This window comes from Anomalospiza imberbis, chromosome 3 (genome assembly GCF_031753505.1).
Source record: "Anomalospiza imberbis isolate Cuckoo-Finch-1a 21T00152 chromosome 3, ASM3175350v1, whole genome shotgun sequence".
NCBI classification, from domain to species: domain Eukaryota; kingdom Metazoa; phylum Chordata; class Aves; order Passeriformes; family Viduidae; genus Anomalospiza; species Anomalospiza imberbis.
The window spans coordinates 106393575-106416436 of NC_089683.1; the positions used below are offsets into that span (position 1 = coordinate 106393575).

General features: G+C 45.6%; 1 protein-coding gene across 1 annotated transcript in view; it reads left to right on the top strand.

Annotated features, from left to right (window-relative positions):
• The first annotated feature begins 10642 nt into the window (after positions 1-10642).
• ISM1 (isthmin 1) overlaps positions 10643-22862 on the top strand; it is a 40282-nt gene continuing 28062 nt past the window's right edge. Inside the window, exon 1 of the mRNA XM_068186304.1 lies at positions 10643-11520. Within this exon, the coding sequence (XP_068042405.1) occupies positions 11392-11520 (129 nt within the window). The 5' untranslated portion in view covers positions 10643-11391. The remainder of the gene's footprint in view (positions 11521-22862) is intronic.

Genomic DNA, 22862 nt, shown 5'->3' on the forward strand with positions numbered 1-22862 from the left:
AACACCTTTAACCATCGCTATTTTTGTTTATGAGTCTACAATCAGCAGCTTGAATTTCACACACATCCAATTGATCTCTTCACACCTAATGTCTCTAATTGCATTTTTAAGCAGGAATGACCATGCCTTCCAGTCCTTTTATATCCCGTATCTGGTTTACACATGCATTCTCTATGGATTTCAGTTGGAGGGTATGGGGTTTTTTATAGTTGAAACTGTTAAGTTAGTGAAATCCCTAACGAAAGGGAGGTTAACAGCAAAAGGTGCTTTATACTGTATTGATTATTCCTGCAAGTTGGAAAGCACTTTGTTTGCATAATCCCTACCTGCAGGGAGGGGGCAGCTACATCCCAGTCATACCAGTTTCAAACTAGAAGAGTAAAACTGATGTAAAATCCCTGTGTCCTTTAGCCTCGAGGAGCAACTGGGAGTTAAAAAGGCAGAAATCAGATTTCAAGCACGTGAGTAAATGCATGCCAAAACCTAGCATTTAACATGAAATTACTTCTTAGTGGCATTTTTATGTGGTTGGAGGGGGCACAGTACTCACTACAAAAGGCAGGAAATTCAGAGTTAGCACCTGTGCACCATCATCTTCTGTGTGCTGGAGCTACTGCTCTGTGACTAAATGGGGTTTAGCTGCTTCTCTGTTGTCTACGCAGTCCAGATCCTGCAGCCTTCTCTGAGGGGTGGCCTCCGGACTCTGGGTGCTCTGCAGCAGCAAATGCCACCAGGACTGACACTCCCAAATGCAGCTTTGTTGAAGCTGGAGTGCCCAGAGCTGAAGAGCTGGGAGTTAAAATCTGCAGCTACCAGTGTTTGCCTTCTGCTTTGGAGCCCCTTTGACTTCATCATCTCCTCTATACATGTCATCACTAGCAATGCCAGTCTAAAAAACATCCCACTAATTCAGTACACTTAAGTAGCTCAAAGTTTGAAGGTTTTAAAGGAGAAAAAAAGCAATTGTGAGATTCATGATGAGAGCAGAGCAGCAGATTACAGCCCAGGCTCTAACTCCCACAGCCCCCCCAGCAATTAAATACACAGCCAAAAGCTTAAGTGTGGAGCAAACTCGGCACAGCTCCGGGGGTTTAGAGGTAGGTGAGGACGAGAACCCTGGCTTGCTGCTTGGCAGGGACAGGGATTTGGAAACCCAGGCCACCACCACATCCACGAAAATCAAAGGACAGCAAGTAGGAGACACAGTTCTGTTCTCTTTGAAACAAAGAGCTGCCAAAATGTTCGTGTCAGGGATTTTTTTCTCTTGCTTTGGGCAGGCAGGGCTGGGTTGCAGCCAAGCAGCTCAGGACCTCAGTCGCACCCAGGGACCAAAACAGAAAGTGCAAAAATGGGCACGTGTTTAGGGGAACTCTGTAAACACAACCCCTGCACACAAACTGTTAAGCATATTCAGGATTTGGAGTTTTTGCTTTGGCATCTCTTTATGTCCTTTAATGAAACTATTGGCAATGAGGTAGTAATTTTTATTTCTTTGGTTTGAATTTCTAAAAAGCATAATTTCAGCAATTTTTCTCTGTTCTTACACACACACACAAATTGTTTTAGACAGGAAGAAATTGCTTTAGACAGGAAGAATTTTCTAAATTGAGTTAGACTTGAATCAAATAATTGAAAACCTATTTTTAAAAAGCACTGTGGTACTTTGCATTCTTAAAAAAATTCTTGTATTCCCAATTGTTTTTCAGTAAACTTTCATCGGTCTGTTTAAAGTTCTGCAAGTGTGAATATTCAAATTTCAAACATCTGGCTTCAAAGTCGAGCATTTCAGAAGTACTATATCCCCCCTTACTGCAGAATTGTCGGTAAAACTTCAGCAAAGTCCAGCTCTTTTCTTTGCCAAGGGCCTGGTTCTGCATTATTCACTCAAATAGGCTTTTTTTTCCCATTGACTGAAATGGGAGCAGAATCCATCCTGAAATAGTAGCCCCCCTGGTTTAATCCATGACAAGAGACAAACAAATAGACCCTTTGAAATGAGTTTCATCTTTTGTGTCCCATTTGCTCTCTGATGCAGGTGTCAATTGGATCTTTTCCTGTCTGTCTGTGGTTGAAAAGCAACATGTTACAGTTAAACCCACTTGTAAATTGTAGCATTTTACAGAAGAACTCCCCCGGGGATCTACTAGAAAGCTACTTGAGTTTAAGCACCAGAAGTGAAAAGAGGGTTCATTTGCTTTCCCGGCCTCCTTCTCTCCCTTTCTCAATCTGTTTCAAGTAGATTCTTGTTTAAAAAAGATCTCTCTACTTATATGTCTCATACTGTATATATCTCCATATACAGTAAAAAGATTCTTCATACACAGAGTCTGATCCCACCTGCGCTGAAGTTCATTTATTTGTAAATCATGGAAAAGAATTTCCTTTTATAGTGGGCCCAGCCACAAATTTCCTATTTTCTTGAGCCAACAATCTTATCAACAACCTGCTCTGTGGATCTAGGGCTAGAAACTGCCTCAGAGTTTTTAATCTTGTGAAAAGGTGACTCTGGAACTAAAACTGCAAGAAGCTGGCCCAAGTGCTCTGCCAGCTGGACAGACTGATTGGCTATCCAGAAAAAAAAAACACCAGCAGCTTCAACAGCAACAATAAGCCCACACATGTCACATTTTGAAAGAATGGTATTATGTAAGAAAATGCACTTGAAATGTATAAACTGTTACATGATATAACTGCATAAAACGAGAAACTTTATAAAGGCTCTATCAGAGGGGGCTGTGCTGTTTACAGTGATGTGTGCCCCTTTTCTGTACCAGTCTTTCAAACCCTCCCATGAGGATTTGTGTAGCATTGCATCCCCTCCTGAAGCCAATTCCAACTGCACAAGGATGTTACTAATGAATAGAGAAGAAAAATCTTAGTTGCTCATTAGCAGCAAGTAACTGTCTCTGTCAGCAAGGTGGAGCTCCAGGTATTGCTTTTCCCATGCCGTTGTGTTTCACACTTGCTCTTGTCTTCAGGCTACTAGAGGAGTTAAAATCTTCTACAGACAGGCCAGCTGCCTTGAATAAACACGTACTTTGATCTGCAGTGATTTCCTCAGCTGCAGGTACCAAAATGCTGCACATTCAAACCATTCTCCCTCCTCTCTCCCTCTCTCTGTAAAGCCACCATTACAGCTGTGTAGAGGGGAGCCTCCAGCCAGCCCAGACCAGTGTCTCCATTCAACCACAGCGCTTTGCCAAGAACGTCTGCTCTGGCAGGACCAGGAGAGATGTTTGTGTGATTTCCCCAGTGCCTGGTGAGTGTCTGTGCTCCCTGCCTGCTATTTACTGGCATGCACCAACCAGGCTTTTGCAAAGGCTCTCTGGAGCTTTCTGCAGCTTCTTTTTGTGCTCTGACCATCTCATTCAGACCCACTCAGACTTCCACCATTCCAGTGTGGACAGTAGGTGAAGCTGTTGCTATCCAAACTGCGCCTGGGAGCACCAGCAATGTGCACATTTGTTTGCCAGACAGCACACTGGAAGTCGGATAGCAGAGAATGGTTTTCTTAGAATTAAATACTTTACATGAGAGGTCCCAGATTCTGTTTTCTTTCTCTGTTGCCTTATTTGACATAAAGTCATCCTCCACATTCCCCAGTTATTCCTGTCCTCTCCTAGCTGGGACATTCCCCAGGGAGTCCCTCACTGTTTAGTCTTGTGATTATTATTTTAGGTACTGAGGTATCGCAGACATGGGCACTGCTGTGAGAAGCACTGCACTAAGGAAGGACACAGAAACAGCCTGCACTTCAACCCTGCTGGAAGGAGCATCTAATTCAACTGCTCATCCTTAGTCCAGGAGGAATTAATTTGACATCTCAGCAACTTAATAAAAAGCATTACACATTTGCTAGTTTAAATTATTTCTTCACCTGCTGTAGTAACTCTGAGCCTATTCTATGGTGTTTCCTTACAGCCAAACACCTTTACTGGGCTCGTTGTCACAACCCCTGCAGAACAAAGATTTACTCTCCATAAAAGCTTTTTTCCTGCATTTCAGAAAAATGTGTGTTTTAAAAGACCAGTCACAGATCATTCAGATGTCTCTGCAGGGAATACAGCATTTGTCACCAGGCTCTGATTTGGTGTACCAATGGCCCTCAGAGAAAGAGGCAAATGGCAGGGAAAGAAGCTACCCTCACTCGCCATGTTTCTGCCACCTTTGTTGAGCAAAATTCTTCTCTAATGACAGGATTGGGGAATTTTTTCTCCTACATCAGCTTGTGGTGTGCAGTGCTTCTCTGGAAACTTTTGCTTTATAGAAGAGAGTGTTTATCATTAGTACTGTTTGGTTCCTAAAGCACTGGCTCAAAATGGGGCTGAGAAATTTTAGTGTAAATTCAGCACTTCAGTATTTAATTACTGGAGTATTAGAATATGCAGGTTTCAAGACCAAATGTTTCACTGATGTGGCATAATTTTGACTTGACAAAGCACTGCACAAAGATGTTAGGAAACACAAGTGTTGGCTACCAAGCAGAGGAACTGACTGAGCAAAATCAATTAAATAAAGCCCCTTGATCCCCTTTCCAGGAGGTATAACTAGACTAGGCAGATCCCTACCTGTGCCAGTGCAGCAGCTCACTAACAGGACTTCAAGTCCCTTTGCACAGGCTGTGCTACAGGTGTGTTAAATCACGCAGATGAAGCAAGGTGACATTTAAAACCTGAGGTCATTCAGAAATGAGGTCTATTTTCTTCACCTCTGGGAATGAAGGTCCTCCTGCAATGGACACAGGTAAACACCTCTTTTAGGAGACAGGCCTTCATCTCACCCACCATCACAGGATTCACTATGAAATCCTCTTTTCCCTTTCCTACTGCAGAGCTGTCCTTCAGCCTGAATTGGCCCTATGTTTCTATTATTATTATTATTATTATTAAGTTTCTGATCTCCAGAGTCACAAAAGCAGTCTTGAAAAAAGACAATTGCAAGCCAATAATGTGATATTTTCCCTGCGGAAGTGAAGAGTTTAAAACCATAGGTGCAGAATTGCTCTGTTTATTTCTTTTTTTTTTTTTTTTTTTTTTTAACTCCCAAAAACGCTGGCTGCTGCACTGCTGGACAGAGGATAAGAGCTATCAGAAGCAATCAAGAAATTCAAGCCTAAGTCAAACAATACCTTAGGGTAATTTACATCTTTTTCAGCTGCCAGCTATGCCAGGATCACCTCCTTCCTCTGTATTTAGCTCCCACCAGACCTGTTTGGGTACTGCTATGCACCCACAGACAGCCTGTGTAAGCACAGGGTGAGCTGCAGCTTTATTTATTTTATGTAATAATTTGAATTTAGAGATAAATTTGGCTGAGTCAAGTTAGTGGATGAGCCAATCTAATGGCTCACTGTTGCCAAAACAGGGGGTTGCCTCCCTGCTCCAGGCCAGGGGGCCATCTCTGTCGCATGGGTCACTGCTGCCAGAAAACCACCAGGAACAATGGTAAATCAATCCAGAGTTGGAGCCTTTACTCTGTTTGAAACACTCAGCTTCACTGCACCCAACCCAGGCACTTTTGCAGTGCTAAAACTCTCTTCAGAGGAAAGGCGTTTGCTGGTTTCACTGTATTTCTCCAAAGAGGCAAATTTGCCTTGTGGCAAGCTCTCATGAAAGTCAGCAGAATTCAGAGTCTTTGGGCACTTCTGAAAAACCTTGCCTGGCATGCTGGTTCCCACAGTCTCATACTGCCACAGCTTGGCAAATGTTCCAGTGCAGTTGCACATCATCAGTACAAAAATGTGCAGCATATTGAAAAGTGAAAATGTGGCAGAGTGTAAAATAAAGAGAATTTGGTATTAAAAAACCCAACTTAGCAGTTGGGAAACTGGACTGGACTGTTTTTTCTGTTTTCTCCATTTCCCTATTCCATAATCCAGACTTGTTATACATTTCCGGTTTGGCTTCAATTTTTAATAAAGTGGCTGCTGAATTTCCAGCCTGTCACACAGGCACTGCAGAATTCAGAAATCTTGACCCCAGCTGGTGGCAAAATATGTAGACAGGAAGAAAAGCACCAGTGGAGAAGGAGAAGCAGGAAAATTGAGAACTCTAAGTTAATCAGTTCTTTTAAAAAGAGGGTGGTTACTATTCAAGTAGTAATTTATTGAGATAAAGGAACCATGAGTCACAGAAAGACTTAGGTTGCCTGCAAGGGAATGTTATTCTTTTCTTTTTTTTTTTTTCTTTCTTTTTTTTTTTTTTTTTTTGAGAGAAGACCCTTGTGTGTGCATTTGCAGCTTATAGCTAAGAGGTTGGAGCTAGAAAGCTAATCAGCCATTCTGTCTCCTATCTGCTGATCTGCTGGTGTTGGGGGAAGGGGAATGTGGGCAAACAGGCATTAAATTCCACTGGCTGGCGGGCGACAGGAAGGTATTCCTTTATAAGCAGCATCCAAGATGATGAGCCATAAAGCAAAGCCCCTGTGAGGAAGCAGGGGAAGAGGTAGGGAAAGCTTTAACCATCTATCTCAACCCAGCCTTGCTCAATGCTTGCCAGAGCAGAGGTCACCACTAACAATAATAACACTGGAGAAGCCAGACGTATGCTTTCCATTCACCAATAATCTACAAAGCATTTTAGGGTGAAATCCTGGCTCCTCTGAAGTCAATGGGAGCTTTGCCAAGGACTTCAGTGGAGCCAGGTTTTCATCCCTGATAAATTTAAAGCAACCCCCAGGCTTAAAGATGAAACAACAGCATCCTGGAAGTGGGTGGAGGCTGAGGACCAGCAATGCTTCTCTGAAAAGCTGTCAGATCTTACAGACAGGATGCCTTCACAGTACTGGAGCAATACCAGGATGGACAGTAAAGGAGTAAAGTGGACAATGAGGTAAACACCAATAATTTTTAATTGCTGGGACTGTTTCAATATGGGACCCCAGTGAGTCTTGATACCGTGACATAAAGCCCAGTGGTCCTTCTCACTTCTGAGATAAAGCATATGAAGCAAGTTATGTTGGTTTATGTTATATCATACTAATTTTTTTCTCTCCCCTTCTTATCCAGGATTTTCATGTTGGCCTTGAAGGTTGTCACCTGGTGGCACTCATCCAGTGAGGATTTTTCACACTTGACCAGGTACAATCAATGAAATGAACCGAAATGTTCATTTCAGTCACTAGGACCACCCAGCCTCTGCAATGTGCTGTGTGTCAGGCAATACTTTGGTTTCCAGGACTCAACACCAACTGTAGGTTCCTGCACAGTGATGAAGAGGGGCTGGCCCCAGGCAGTGTGGTGGACAGTACATGGGGTGATAAGCTGCGATGGCTACAGCAGGAGACAGGAGCATCACCATCAGGACATGTCAGCAAGGATATGACAAATTCAGCCCTGGACAAAGTTTGTTGGCCTGGAGCACTGAAGGTGGTACAGTGGTATCTTTGTTGGCAGGCTGGTGTAAGGGAGACCCTGGGCCCTTCTTCTGGCAGTGTCATAGCTGTAGCCAACAGGCTCCTGAAACACCTCCCAGGAGAGAGTCCTCACCCCGTGGTGGAGGCTGCAACATGGACAGCCAATACTCGCTCTTGAAGCTGTGCGACGAGGAACATGGGATCTGTGAGGTGTGTGAGAGGCAGGGTATCAGAGGACCTCCCATAGCTTACTGACTGCCATCACATGAGGTGAGCTACACCACCTCACTGGGCACTATGATGGTCATCAAAGAGCTTGGGCTCTTTTCCCAATGGCTCTTGCTATTTCCCCTGGCACTGGCAAGAAGCTGGGAGTGCAACAGGAGTTGAGTCTGCCTTTATCACTGGAGGGAAGAGAAATGGAAGGTAAAAGCTGGACATGGAGAGGTGAAGTGTGAGGTGTGAAACTTTACAGAGAGCTATCACAGGAACACACCTCTTTTATCCCAGCACCACTGTCAGACCCACTTGCTGATCCACCTCCCTGTTGAGTGCCCACAACCACATTCCAGGAGCAGTATCCCCCTTATGCTAGCTATGGATCTCCTCCTCCTGACGAACCCTGACTTCATCTTCCAGGGACTAAATGGTGGTTGCTTGAGCAAGTGTCCACCCAGCTGGGAAAAGAGAACTTTCCCCTTTGCTTTTAAATCCGTCTCCCCTACAGGTCTTGATTCAGCCATCTGGACTCATCGATGAAGTTATCTGCTGACTGAAGAGTGTTTGTGAATTTAAAGGGACATCTCCAGAGCACGTGCATGCCCACTCCTGCCTCGCTGCCCCAGACAGCCACACAGGCAGCAGTGCCATTCCCAAGTGCCACTTTTGCACCTACTTTTTCCAGTGGGAAGAGGCTTTGGTTCCTCGCTGCCATCCACTTGCAGCTGAGAGCAGCACTGCTCTGTCCCTCCCTAGCTTTGCACAACAGCTCAATGCATTAATGTGCCACGAGGAGATGCACACCAGTACGGGCCCATCTCATCTGGATTAAAGATGTCTTTGGGTTCAGTTTCATAAGGCAAGGGAGAACTTGCATTACCTAGAGCTCAGCAGCAGATCTATGTGTGTGTTTCAAACCAGACTGTCACTCAGACTGTTTTGCATTACGAGCCTTCAGTCTTGCTCTGGCTGTCGACTGGTACTATTAAGCTCTGAAATACAGAACTCATGTGCCAAGTTTCCACTTTTCTTCAACAGCTGGAATCCACTGACAGCCACTAGGTATGGTCAGACTTTGGCAAACCTGAAGGCTGTGGTCATGAGCGAGTCAGATTGATGTCTTGTACTCTTCCAGAGATAACCAGGACACTTGTGCCTCTTGGCTGCCAAGCCTGCCTCCTGTAGCTGCCCTGCTTCTGCTCACTGCCACCAGGATCACAGCAAGGGTGGCAGGAGGAGAGCCAAGGCCAAGCGATGACAACTGAAGTACAATCAGTGTTTTTATCTTCTCAATATTTTGATTAGCAAAAAAAAAAAAAAAAGGCACCACATTTTTAAAAGCCATGTGACAGTCCCACAGGCTGTTATGGCTTTATGCAGTATTGAATAGTTCTGTATGATCCAAGAGCATCAGTGCCATACCGGGTATTTTTCAAGAAGTGATTTCACAAGAATTGTACCTCTGACACACTCAGGGCAGACCCATGGGACAATCATCTGCCCTGCACAATCATCTGTGTGGATCATTCCCACTGCAGTGCTAACATGGAGTATGTCTGTGGATTTGAAAATCCTTAAATCTGAAGGTTTGGGGCTTGCGGCTTTTGGTCACATCTTTAGTGATACCCCAGTGTAATTATATTAACTCTATTCTTGCCTGATTTCTGTGCAATCATTGACAGTGGCTATCAGTTGAAGAGTACGAGACATCATTCTGACTCACTCATGACCTCACACAGCCTTCAGACGCTCCAAGACCTGCAAGGAACCTCCAGTGAGCCCTGGTTCTCCTCATGCCTCAAAAGTGCCAGTTTTCCAGGGCACACTGTGGGCAAAGGCTCCCATGATGTGCCTTGTCCCAGCTAGCACTGCACACTGGAAGAACACCTCACCCTCACCTTGCAGGAAACCCTGTTGAGGACACTGGTCTCCAGATGAAAAAGTTTCATTTTTCCCCAATTTAGACATTTTAGACCAATTCAGCCTCTCAGCTGTCACGTACTCACAGACTGTTTGTATCCTCATTTTTACACATAACATTCCCAATTGCGCAAGAATGACAACAAAGATTCCAAAACTTCCATTTTTTTATTAGGTGGTTTTATTTATGCTTCAAGTTGATTTGAGCTGTGTTTGTTCTTGTTACACTGAGCTGCACCTTGAGCACCCACAAAGAGGTCCAGCTCCCTCAGACCAGATGCTGAGATACCGACTTATAGCAAGTGATAATCCAACCCTCATTTTCACATATTTTCAAGTCCACATTACTTTTAAATTTGAGGTCCTCCCATCTGAGAGAGAAAGGTTTTTCCACAGTACTCAACCAAGAGGAAAAGTAAGGACTGTCAAACTCCGACCGGAGTCCCGCTAGGGACGCAGAGACCAACTGAAAGAGACGTGTCTCTCCAGGGCAGATGCATCCCAGCCGAGCAGAGATCGCAGTCGGGATGCAAGGTGCAGCCGTGTGTGGGAAGGGGTGTCCTGGCAAAGCAGGGCACGGAGAGGAGCAGGTCGGCACGGGGAGGAGGGGAGCAGAGTTGGGGGGGACACGCTAGGCTGGAGCAGGAGCTGCAGAGAGGGCGAAGGAAAAGGGGGGGAGCAGGGGAAGGAGGCAGGGCAGTATAAAAGCATCCGACACGTACCTCTCCCGACACAGAGCGAGGGGGCGAGAAAGTGGGTCTGGACGCAGCAGCAGGCAGGAGGAGCGGCAGCCGCTTGCAAACACGCACGCACGGTGGCAGGAGAGAGTGCGGCGCTACCCCTGCCAGCCCTACGGCACAGGAGGAAAGAGAGAGGAGAGATGGAGCCAGGTATCCAGCCCCCCGGGAGGGCAGCGGGCAGCTGAAGCTTTTTGCAGCCCCTCGACCTCCGCCCCCTATCCCATTTCCCACGGCTGAGCCAGAGGGTAGAGAGGGAGAGGAAGGGGGACGGGAGAGGGAAGCTGCAATCTGCCCCTTTTTCCCCGGGGAGCTCGCAGCTCGAGGGCTGGGAGCCGGCGGCGGTCGCGGCGCGCCCCACTCGGTCGCCCCCGCACCGCGAGGGGCCGGAGCAGCGCGGGCCCGGCGGGGCGGGCAGGGCAGGGCGACGCCTCGACGGGCGTCGGGAGGGGAGGGGGGAGCGGCGGGGCGGGCGAGGACACGGCGGCGGCAGCGGGGGAAGCTGGTTCAGGGGCCACCCCCATCCCCGCGCGCGGAGGGAGGCGATAGCCCCGAGCTCTCTCCTCCCCTCGGAGCGTCCCGGCTTCCCCCGCCATGTGAGACTCGTCCCCGGCTCCCCCGCCTCGCTCTCCTCCCTCCTCCCTCTCCCTCGCACACACACTCCCGGCTCCCCCCGTCCTCGCAGCGTGTCCCCGCCGGCCGCCGAAACCCGCTGCTCTCCGCCGGCCGCGGCTCCCCGAGGCGGCGGGGGTTCGGCCGCCCGCTCCCTCCTTCCGACGGCCCGCGGTGCCTCTGGCTTGCAGGGCTGCCCGCAGAGACGCCGCCGGCCTCGGGTACCTGCCGCCCGCCGCCGGGCAGCGCCGGGACTCTGGCCGCCGCCGCGGCATCCCGCCCCGACGTGGCTCCGCCGTGGTGTGGCGGCCCCCGCTGCTGCTGCTGCTGCTGTTGCTGCCGCCGCTGCCCCGCGCCCGCCGCCCGCCCCACCGACGCCGAGAGCGGCGCGGTCCCCGCCGCCCGTCCTGCGGCTCCTGGGGCCGCCGCCGGGGCCGCTCCGGCGGCGGCCCCGGCGGCGGCGGCGGCGGCCGCGGCTCCTCCTCCTCCGCCTCCTCCGCCTCCTCCGCGTCCGCCGCCGCGGGGCCCTAAAGCCGCCCGGCTCAAGAGGATGGTGCGGCTGGCGGCCGAGCTGCTGCTGCTGCTGGGGCTGCTCCTGCTCACCTTGCACATCACCGTGCTGCGCGGCGGCGGAGAGCCCCACGCCCCCACAGGTGCCGGCAACCACAGCCAGCGGCAGGTGAGTGCCGCCCCGCCTCCCCCACCACCCTCCCGCGTCCCCCGGGGCCGTCGGGGGCGGCCGGGCAGCGCGGGGCTGGCCGAGCTGACGGGAGCCGGCGCCGTGCACCTGCCCCGTCTGCCTTCCCCTCCTCCTTCTCAGCCGCCCGCGCCCGTCCCGATCCCGAGGGCTCCCCCGCCCGAGGGCTTTCCCCGGGCGCTCACGGGGTGTCCCTCCTCGCCCTCGCCCTCCTTGGCTTTTCGCTGTCGGGGGCAGCGGTGGCAAAGGCAGAGCTGCTCCGGCGCCGCGGTTCGATGCCATGCGAGAGGCGTCGGGGCGGCTCCCACGCGTGTTCCCGCAGCGGACGACGGCCCGCGCACCTGGGGAGCCTGTGGGGCAGGCAAGGGAGGGAAGCAGCCGTGTCAGGCACGGCATGTGCCACCCGGGGCATCCCTTCGTGGGGGCACAGGGTGAGAGGGGAACAAATAGGTGTATAGCCTCAGGAAATACTGGAAATAAGTGTATGGCTTTCCTTGGAAAGCATCAAGAGACAGTCCTGAAACAGGCAAGAAACTTAGGGTCGTAAGTGCTTGTGATGTGAAGGACGGTGCTTGTGACCCAGCTAGCCCATTCCAGTCTTTTGAAAGACTTCTCCCATGAAACTCCACTGTGCATTGTGTCCGACAGAGGTGAAGGACTTTTTTTTGTTCTTTTTCGGTATTTTTGCAGGTCGTTCTTTTTATTCAGTATCATATGCTGCCATTTTTTATAATACTTGGAGACAGTGATCAAAGCTGCAGAATCACCGACATCTGCAGACAAAGCTTGTAAATCTCTGGTCAGTTGCATGTGCCCTGGCCAAATCTCTTCTCCGCCATCCAAGTGGTAAATAAAATCAACTACCAAGTCATGCAATAAACTGACCAAAAAATGTCATAATTATTATCACCATAACTTTATGTAAACCATCCATCATCTAGGTAAGAATCACAGCACCAGCAGAGTATAAAAGCCTTGGAAAAGTAAGGAGAGTACAGGCTGTGCTGGTCACTGTATGCATGGGATCCCCAGCTGGTGGTCCACAAAATGAACCCACTAGCCACAGGAGGGAAGCCAGAGCTGCAGGCTCAACATCCCAGTCTCAGCCTGCAGTCAGGTCCCCCTAACTCAGAAAACCTCCTGCTGGACTTGGTGGGAGTGCTGCTTAGGCGTGCTGAGCCATGCACTGCGGGTAAGGCCCCACCACGCTGTCGCTGCAGTTTTATCACCGGCTTGACATTCCAGGATGTTTTTTTTTAATATCTGCAAGATTTCTGGTAATAATGTTTTATAAATGATGCTTTCTTTTCTCGTGGGCACTGGGAATGCCTTTTTAAATGATGTTCCTTGGAAAAGTAAATTTGGAGAGGTTTTTTTATGAGGTGTTTGCTATCATTAGAATAACCCTGAATTTGCCTTTTCTTGACAGGCTTGTAACATAATGAGAGAAACATCTGGGCAAGTGGGAACTCTGGGTGATGCCATTTCCCTGAGGAGCTCCTTTTAGAGCACTGTTGTAAGGTTAGGGTGAAACAAGGAAAATCATCTTCAGATAATTATCCTGGATTATTATCATTGTAGTTGGCTGTCTCATGAAAACCTGTAGATTGTTGACTTCAAGAATATTTTCTGTTCGGTGATGTTTTACAGATTACCTTAATAAACTCTGTGCCTCTAAGCACCATGATAGCTTTAGCAGTTCATATTTTCATAAAGTTTTGCCATTTGTAGAATTGAAATTCTTAGATACCTCCCAACTCCATTGATTCTGCAGTTATGTATTTGACAGACAACATCTGTACAAAACGTTACGGGGGGAAAGGATATTGATTAGAGCAATTGGTTAAACAGATGGAAGTCTATCAGTTTTCTGGTGTAACTTCCAGGGATTCTGTTGCTAGCTGGATTCTATTGCTTTAGAAAGTTGCACTTAAGCAGGCAGATTCTTCCATTCAGAGCATCACAATATAAATCTCAATGAGAAGTTTGCACTGGGATCTTCTGATTTTGGCAGGTTTTCGGCTGTATCATGGCACGTGCTGAAGTAAATGCAAAAATCCTGGTGCACTGCACTCACAGGGAGAGAATCAGTGTGGGAAAGGAAACTGCACAAACTCAGACTTGTTGATATAAGCACTGAGACATCTCTCAGGGTTTTTCTGTCCTGGTACATCTGTGGAGAGGAGTGATTGTGACAAGTGAGTAGATCAGTGTTGCATTTGATGAAATTTCACTTCAAGAAGTGTGGCAAATACAGGAAAGAGTAATCTTCTCAACAACTGTTTATTAGATGTCTTTTGACATGGCAAATTTGTATCAAAAGTCCCTGGCAATTATCAAACAGAGGATATGGTGTATTAGGACTTAGGCAGTCTGTTTGCACAAATGAGGTAGTCAGAATTGAATCCTTTTTACATAAAATGAATTCAGGAAGGATCCTTAGTAATCTTAAAATATTATTGGAGATTTAAATAGTCTAAAACACTTGTAAGCATTTGAAGTCTGATTCAGTAAGAGAGGAAGAGCTTCTCTTTCTCCCATCCCTCGGTCCTTCAAATGAAGGAAGGATTTTGTAGGATAGTTTTTGTTTTCTTTTGGTCTTTCATTTCGAAGAGTGGAAGAACACAATTAGTCACGGCAGCTATAACAGTGATACAACCACTCTGCTACTGACCCCTTGCTCTTACCTGATTGGTACAAAACTCTCTCCTTTGCTTCTCCTGCTTTGGTTGCCAACCCTTAGGTTCAGTCCCATTTCCCTGTTCTGTCCTTTCCTAGTGCCAGCTGCCCACAAAAATTAATTGGACTGAGAGGTGAAAGAAATATAGAAAAAAAACCTTCCACCCTAAAATTAAGCAAGTTATTTTTCCTCCCTCTTGTTTTTTTTTCCCTTTGGTGCCCTTCTCCATGCTGTGTGTGTCTTCAGAGATTCCAGATGTCTGGGATTGTCTTGTGCCACTGTGATTGGCTGTGAAGGAGCAGCAGAGAGGAGAAAATCCTGATGTAGTCCTGAGGTCCTCCTTGGGATGGGTGAGGTACAAGCACAGGCTCCCTCGGTTCACTGCTGCAGTGATGGTTGCTGGACCTCCATGTGGCTGCGGTTTCTTGCTGCTGTTAGAACTGGGTTTTGGCAGGGCAAATGAGCACAAAATGGGAAATCCACATTGGAGCTGTAAAATAGCTCACAGTCTTGAGTTATGAGAGGGAATCAGCCTTGTGTTTCTCAGTCAGATTTTATTCCCTTACTTCCATCTCTTCTGACAGGAAAAAAAAAATGGGAACTGGGGAGGGGGGAGATTTTTTCTGCTGAGAATTCTGCTAGGTCTAATTTAATTATCATCCAGAAGCTGTTCTGGAGCATATTTATGAAATAAAGAAGTACAAACTTTCTTTTCTGAAGAAGAGCAAATGAAGCTATATTAAGAGATGGAAAAAAGCAGCTTGGGTATGTTTTTATCTTTTTACATAGTTCTAAAACCAAGGGAAGGCTTGAGCATAAATTTTGGAAGACATTTTTAATACTTTATGATGCTCTAAAATCTGTGCTCTCATTCTGAGAGAAAATATTTCATCGTGAAGTTTATCCCCTTCACTTCTGATTTTTCCATAGCAGGCCTTGCACACCAAGAATAACAGTGTTCCCACACCAAGAAAAATGACCTTGTAAAATGCAGTAACAGAGCCACCAACAATATATGCCATAGCACATGAAGTCAGATTCTCCACTGCGATACTTGCAGCAGGATTACATTAGCCTGAAACTCAGGAGCTGTGCCTAAAACTGGAGCCGTGTAAGAAAACATAATTTGAAAAGCAGCACAATGCTGTAAACAGATTTTTTTTTCCTTTTAATCACCCTGCTCCTGCCCTCTTCCCTGTCTTCAATAAGCGTGCAAGCAATTACACCATGTTGGAAATGCTTTCTGAGCCCTACCAGAAAAAACATTCGGCTGCTTATAAATGGTTGCACAGGAGTCGCTCTCCAAGCTGCCGGAGTAGCCCTTTACAGGGCTGAGCTCGTAATTTTCTCCCAAGATCCCCAGTTCAATGCCATGAGTAGTTTAGCAATGGTGTGCTGTCTGCTACCTTTGCTGGGGTACATTTCAGTCTTTTCAGGGCTTGTGTGTTCTTGCTGACCCTTGTACTGCATTCAGGCAATTTGTAAAACTATCTCCAGTCAGATACAGTGGCACATTTCAGCTTTCTGGCTTCCTCAGTTAAGTAGGACTCAAGCTGTTTACTTTGGGAGCATTTTAGACTCAGTTTTTTTGAAGTTAATGAGCTCTGGAGCTTTACATTTGGTTTGCTCTATTAGGAACTGATCATCTAAGTAATCTTTGAAAACCTGTCGATTCCACATTCTGCCTTCTTGTTTTCCAGACTGCCTTCAGCGTGTATAAGGTGCCAGTAGTGGATGTACATCATATATTTACTATGAACACTAAATCCTTCTCTGCCTTAAGAGACATTTATGCATTGTATAAATATACATATATATTTTATACATTTATACATGAATAGCTTTCAGAGCAGGTGGCTTGTGAATTGGCCAGGCAGATTCTCTGTAACCCGGAATCTCTTTTGGTGAGCAGGTTCCTCATCTCAGGGGATGCTGTTTTGTGCTTTTTGGCAGTGACAGTGAAACCTACCTGTTCTCAGCTTTTCTGTGTAGATTCTTAACTAAGGCTCCCCCTTTGGCATATGTACCTCCAGCTATGTACTAAGATTTAGCAGTGGCTTAGACCATGTGCAGTTCATTCTCTCATCTCCCAAGGGAGGGAATTGTGTGTGCTCTTTAGTGGTTTTGCTGTTGGGCTGTGGCTTGTTCCAGGACCCAGGGGGAAGGAAGGGTGATTTGCTTTACGTGTGCTGCTGCTGCTGCTGCATGCATGGAAGCAAAGGATAAAATGGGAAACAAGGGTGAAGGACTGAGGTTGCTGCACTGAGCAGAGGACCATTTTCTGGCATCCACTGCTCCCAGGAGAGATTCTTTCTCCTTTCAAATCCAGCTCCCAGAAATCTCCAGAAAGCATTAATTAAACTTCTCTTCATACCTATCACTTTGATTAATTTCATAGCAAACTAAAGTATCCTTGGTGGGAAAGTGCTACACCTTCAGGGTAGGATGTGGCAAGATTTTTAGCATCTTAGACTACTGCAATAATTCAGAACAGGTATCCAAGAATATTTTGGTTATGGCTGCAAGGAACAATATTAGGCAGGTGTGAATGTAACTTCTTGAGTTAAATTTTACCAAGATGTTTGGATGAGGCATCTTTTGCTAAATATCTCTTAAGCTCAACAGCTAACAGTCACTGTACTGCTTATCTAGGATCATCACTGATAAATACCTGGCATTAAATCACAAGGTGCCTCTCTATTTTGTCTCTGTAACTACAGATCAGAGCAGTTTTTTCTTAGTGCTTCAAACTGAAGGAGCTCTTTGAGTTATTTATTTCTGTTTTGAGCAAGATTTAGGATTGTTTCCAGATCTTTATAGTATTGGGATATTTGTAAGAAAAAAGCAGAGTGTGTGTTCTAAATTCATCCTGGGCCATCACAGTGTCTTCATGTTCACTCCCATGGTCCTGGAGCCAAACACAAAACACAGTGACTACTACAGGGAGAGGTCCAGTGACATTCCTCGTCTTGCCTTTCTCTTCTCTCAGTTGATCCTTACTGTGCTCTGGCTGTGTGTGAGGGCAAAGGGGTTAAAGAGAAACCTGCTGTGGCTGAACAGAAGACTCGTGGCAATGCAAGGAGTGGTAGGTTTGAAACTGGCTCCTGGGCCAGTCTAGAGCTGTAGTGATTGCCCTTGGTGGGAGTGGAGAGGCCATGTGTAGGTACAGAGATTCTGGATGGAGCTGCATTGGTACTTTCTACTTTGTTTCATCTAACATGGACAACCAGCACTGATTCTGGAGTAGCTTTTATTTTGAACTCTTGTTGATTGTGTAGAGAAATTTGTTCTACACAGGAAGAACACAATTGGTCACGACAGCTATTAACAGTGATACAACCACTCTGCTACTGACCTCTTGCTCTTATCTGATTGGTACAAAATTCTCTACTTTGCTTCTCCTACTTTGGTTGCCAACCCTTAGGTTCAGTCCCATTTCCCTGTTCTGTCCTTTCCTAGTGCCAGCTGCCCACAAAAAGAGGAGGCCTAGAGCTGCAGCTCTGCTGGTGGCCTCAGCAATTTCTTCATCATTGTGCTGTGTGGTGCTGGTCAGTGTGTACTCCCCTGTAGTTTGTAACATCACTGTTATGACCTTCAGGTAGGTAACAAACCCCCAGTACTTGGATGTTCAGCATACTGAGCTGTTTGCCACCTTGCTGTGCTGTGGAATTCCTTTGCTGATGAGACATCTATTTAACCAGTACAGGTTATGTTGGATGTAAATTGGGAACTGTTGTTTGAATTCAGCATTGTTCTTTTGTCTCTGCTCATATCTCCAGCACCTCTGTATCAGTAATCAATGCTGAGTTGTTCCAAAATGGTGGAAAACTCCATCAAAGAAAACAATGAAAGAATTGTCAATGAGGTGGAAACATCGGCTGTGTTATGTCACAGCATCTGAGAACTTCATAGAAAGTGAAGTCCAGCAGGCAGTACTGTTGATAATGATGCAGACAATGCAGGCTTGGCCTGCCAACATAATGTGTATGTTTGAAAACCTTCTGAAATCGTATGTGATAGAGATGACTTCTGAAAACCCAGTCATTGCTAGGTATTCCAGTGGGAAGAAAAAATCAGTTTGCAAATCTCTTATGTTTTCTAAGATGTACTGATTCGTGAACATTCATGCTTAAGAATTGCTCCTTTGTTTTCCTTTATTATGTAAAAGTGCACAGAGTGCAAGTAATGCTAGGAAATTATTTTGCCATTCTTCTCTTGTTCTTACATTCTTCTGCATTACTTTAAAATCTTGAAATACACTCATATTTTGAATATATAGATAGACAATTGAGATGTTTCTTTACATAAGCGTAAACCTAAAAAATTTAATCCATGTAGTTTTGCTCAGTTCTTACATCCTGATTTAGCAGCTTTGGCAGGTTTAACTGTCAGTGTTGGTTGCTTTATGCTCTTCTGGGTGTTTTGCCAGTGTTCCTTGCAAACAGATGTGGTGGTACTCAGTTGAGCCTCATCGTTCTCTTTACAGTGTTGGTTAGTGCTTATTTGGTCCTTTTGTTAAGAATCTTACCTTGCTGTCTGCTTTATGACTACACTACATAAGAGCCCTTTGAATTGACTGAAAAATGTTCAGTTATCAGAAAGGTGACTTTTTAAAGGTATTATTTTTCAGTGGTGTATTTTTTCCCCTTATTTTACTTCAAGTGTCAACCCAAGCTTATGGAGGTTGAGGTTTTCCAGTATTGTGGTGTAGCTTGTGAGCAATGTGCAGTCTCCAGCCTGAATCGAGGCACTGTCAGAAATGTATAATAAAGTGTAACTTTAAAGTGAAAAATACAAAGTGCTTCAGTAAAAGGCAGAAGGAAGCAGTCAATGATGCAGTGGTTACTGTTGCACTTTAAGGCCATTGTGCCTCTTTTACAGGTTTTAAAGACAGTAAATGCCAGGCTAAATTCATAGTCCAAAGCATAGAGATGAATAACATTTCCAAGAAACAGCGTAGTGAGCTCACTGGTACATCAGCAAGAACAGAATATTTCCAGTGTTGGTATTTCCATGAACTTTCGATTTGAAATACCAGAAAAAGAAAGAAAACAAAGTGAAATGTAACTTATTATTGTAATAAGGGATGGCTCACCACAGTGGTCACTTCTGTGGCACCAGAATGCTTGGTTAGAGGAGCTGGTGTGGGCGTTACTGGTAAGCAGTTCCTTTATCCTTTTGTCCTTGTTTTTCAAGTGCTAAGAGAACTCATAGACATGGGTCATATCTTTTTTATTCCTCTCTTCTAGCAGTCTAGCTGGACAAAAGCAGGCCTGGAGTTGTTCATCTCTAAGCCTTTAATGTAGGGAAGTGCTCCTGAAGACGAGAGGGAAAAATCAGGGATGAAAACTTTCTCTCACACTCTTGGTGGAGTCAGTGCACATTGAAAGGCAGGAAGAGTTCAAAAATCCCTTGGCTTTTATGCTCCTGTGCTAGATCTGCATTCTCAGTGTGTTTAAATTGACCTCATTCCACTGACTTCCACAAAGCAAGACAAGTCAATGATTTGTGTCAGCTGCAGAGCCAAGATCCTCTTGAATATGAATCTTTCAAAGCTCAGTTTTTCCACAGAACTGATAAGCACATAGCACATGTCATCAGGACCTCTGTCCATAAAGATGAGCTGGGCCCTGGCGTGTGGCTTTCTTCATGTTGCATGAATTAATTTCCATCTCTTATGTTTCTTTGCACTGAAAAATCCGGGTGTTTGTTCCACAGTAGTTCTTCTTCCTTGGGAAGATTAACATTTCCTCTTTGCCAGCATGGTTGTTGAGATCAGTTGTCATGACAAAACCAGTGAGTTCTCTGTAAGTATCTATAAAAGCCAAATAGTGCCCCACCTGTTTCTGCCACTGGAGCCACTCTAAGTAAAGTGGATTCCTTCTCCTCTAAGGAGCCGTCACTGGATCCATGTTGTCCATGGGACAGGTTTAACTTCCTGAATACTCCTTTCAGGCATCTTGCCTTTGCATTCTCATTGAGTTGGGCACTCAGGTACTGAGTTGAGCACCCAGTCAAAACACCTCCTCAAACAGAGGAATACCCAGGAACAGTGAGCAGGAGGTGAGGTCCTTGCACTGAAAGAGATGTGCTGCAGGCTGTGATGGAAGGACATAACAGCAGAGAAATTGTAACAGAAATAACCGGGAAGAGGACCCAGTGATAAGACAACTATTTTTTTTAAGCTAGTGCTTCAAAAATTAGTTACACAGCTTTGGTGTCTTTACTGCCTCAAAAGTAACCCAGCAGCAGCAGTTTTTGCCGGAAGAAACCATCATTACTCCACTGGAAGCAGCTGCTGAAGTTTATCAAGATAAAACATAAATTTGCTTAGTTTTACCTGCTATATCCATCAGTGCCGGATTTTAAAATAAGTGTGAGATTGGTCTCAATATAACATTAGTAACCACATATCTACTAATGTCTGTTTGCACAAGCTACCCAAAGAAACAAAGATTATTAATAGTTTAAAACAGAAAATGAAAACCATAGCTGTCTAGCAGAGATTCTGTAACACCCCACTATACTTTCCTCCTGCATCATGTAAATTGTTTATGCACTATTTAATATCATAGCCAGAAATTATTTCTCTTCTATTTAGGAACGTGAGAGCAATAAAACTGCTGCTGTCTTTAATGCCTACTGACACAATTCTCATCTGAAAGTGCCTCTGGAAGTTACCTCAGTAATCAGACTGGAGTTGTTTAAGATGCAGTCTGTATATAAGCATTTTGTGCTCCTGATTTTAAGATTCTCTGGACTGAAGAAGTCTGTAAAGACTCACTGCATAGAGCAGGCTATAATAAAGCAGTTAATGATTCTCGTGACATGAATGCTGCCATTACAGTTTGTTTGAATGACACTGGCATTCCGTCTTAAATATATTGCTTTTTATTAGTTGGTATTTTTTTGAAACCAACTCAATATCAGGCGTGGGTATGCATCTTAGCTAAACTATAACCTAGCCAGTCCATGCCTTTTGCCCTGTGAAGTGCCCGGAGTTTTTCAAAGCATGTAACCACAGTGATATTTTTATAAAGGAATGTTCACCTCATGGGATTTTTTTAAGGTGTTCTATTTTTTGTCCAAGTTACAGCTTCACTTTATTGTACATGATGTCCAATAAAAAAGATATATGTATGTGTTTGGACTTTGAAAAAGGGCCACGGTGTCTATTCCATTTAAAGGGAATGAAGTCAAGCAGTAAATTTGCTGGTCGCCCTTTTCATATTGACTGTATCTTGGCCAGCAGTTGGTCTTTGATGTTGTAACAATAGAGCAAAGGCAGAGGAGGAGGAGGATTAGGACCTCCATAATATAAAAACAAGCCTGCATTCATCTTGATTTTTATAGAGCACAGTCCCTGTCTCTTGGAGGTTTGCAGTATAGGCTTAATGTTCTGCAGAAGAGTACGGCAACTTTAAAATTTTCAGGTGGCTTACAATTCATCCATCATTACTCCTACCATGTCTTCTTAATTCAGTTTGTTTAGGCATTCAGCATTTGACTTTTTCTATCTTGTTATTCCTTTCTACAAGAGGAAAACAGATGTTTGTCAGGCAGGACAGAGCTTCTGGGGTATTGCTTTCCATTTTGGGGGTTGATCATCACGTTATTTATGAAAGACTCACTGCAGCAGGCCAATAGAGTATCTATTCCTCACCTTGTGCTTTAAAGTCCAGGCTTTTATTGGGAAAGAATGAGGGACTTGATATGTGTGTGTCTAACATTTGTGAATATATATCTCAAACGGGACCCAGGGCAGCCACACTGCCTGTGACTTCAGGTGTACCAAAAGAATAGTGACAGAGGTTTCAAACGAGATGTTTAGCCTGGTAGAGTCCTGGAGAACTTTTATGTGTATTGAAATGGTAGCAGCAGTAGCTATCAATCCAAACATGCAGGAGGAAAAGGGTCATCTGTTTCCTGAAAATGTTCAAGGTACCAAGATGTGCTGAGTGCTGGTGGGAGCAGATGGACTTAAAAATGTGAGGAGAGCTTGGAAAGAGACAAATAATCCATAATGTGCCATTGCAGCCGTGTGTGCAGCATAGCAAATGTGGAAGGCAGCAAGAAGGGAGTGTTCACAGGGATGTGATGATGGCAGCAGCAATGAGCCTGCTGCAGGGGGATCCACATCAGAAGCCCAAGGGCAGCTCTTAGGAAATGATCTGGGGCTGGATCAGGTTAAATTGCTTTACTACACCAAATTCCAGTGGCTCTTGCTTAAGGCATGATCCTGAAGTCCACTGACAAGGCAAAACACCGGGAAGCTTGTCTACCAGACTCCAAAGACATCTGTCCCAAGGACGGGAAGGGGTGAGGGGAACATGCCACTCCATGATGCATTTGACAGTTCAGCACTTGATTTAGGGCTGGATCCTGTGCCTTCTAGGTGTTCAGATTAGACCAATGAATCCAAACTCATGAACAAGTCACTGCTTGCCAGCTGAGTTGCAGTAGCCCCTTAGATGTCTTATTCCTTGCACAAAATACGAGGTGACTTTATAATTTTAGTGACTCAGCACTAAGCAAACAAACCCTGCCCAGAACTCTCATAAGAGTGACAGCAGTCTGTCCTCAGACCAAGCACTCCGTGGTCACCAAACACATGGCTTGTCAGTGGGGAATCTGGTTTTTAGTT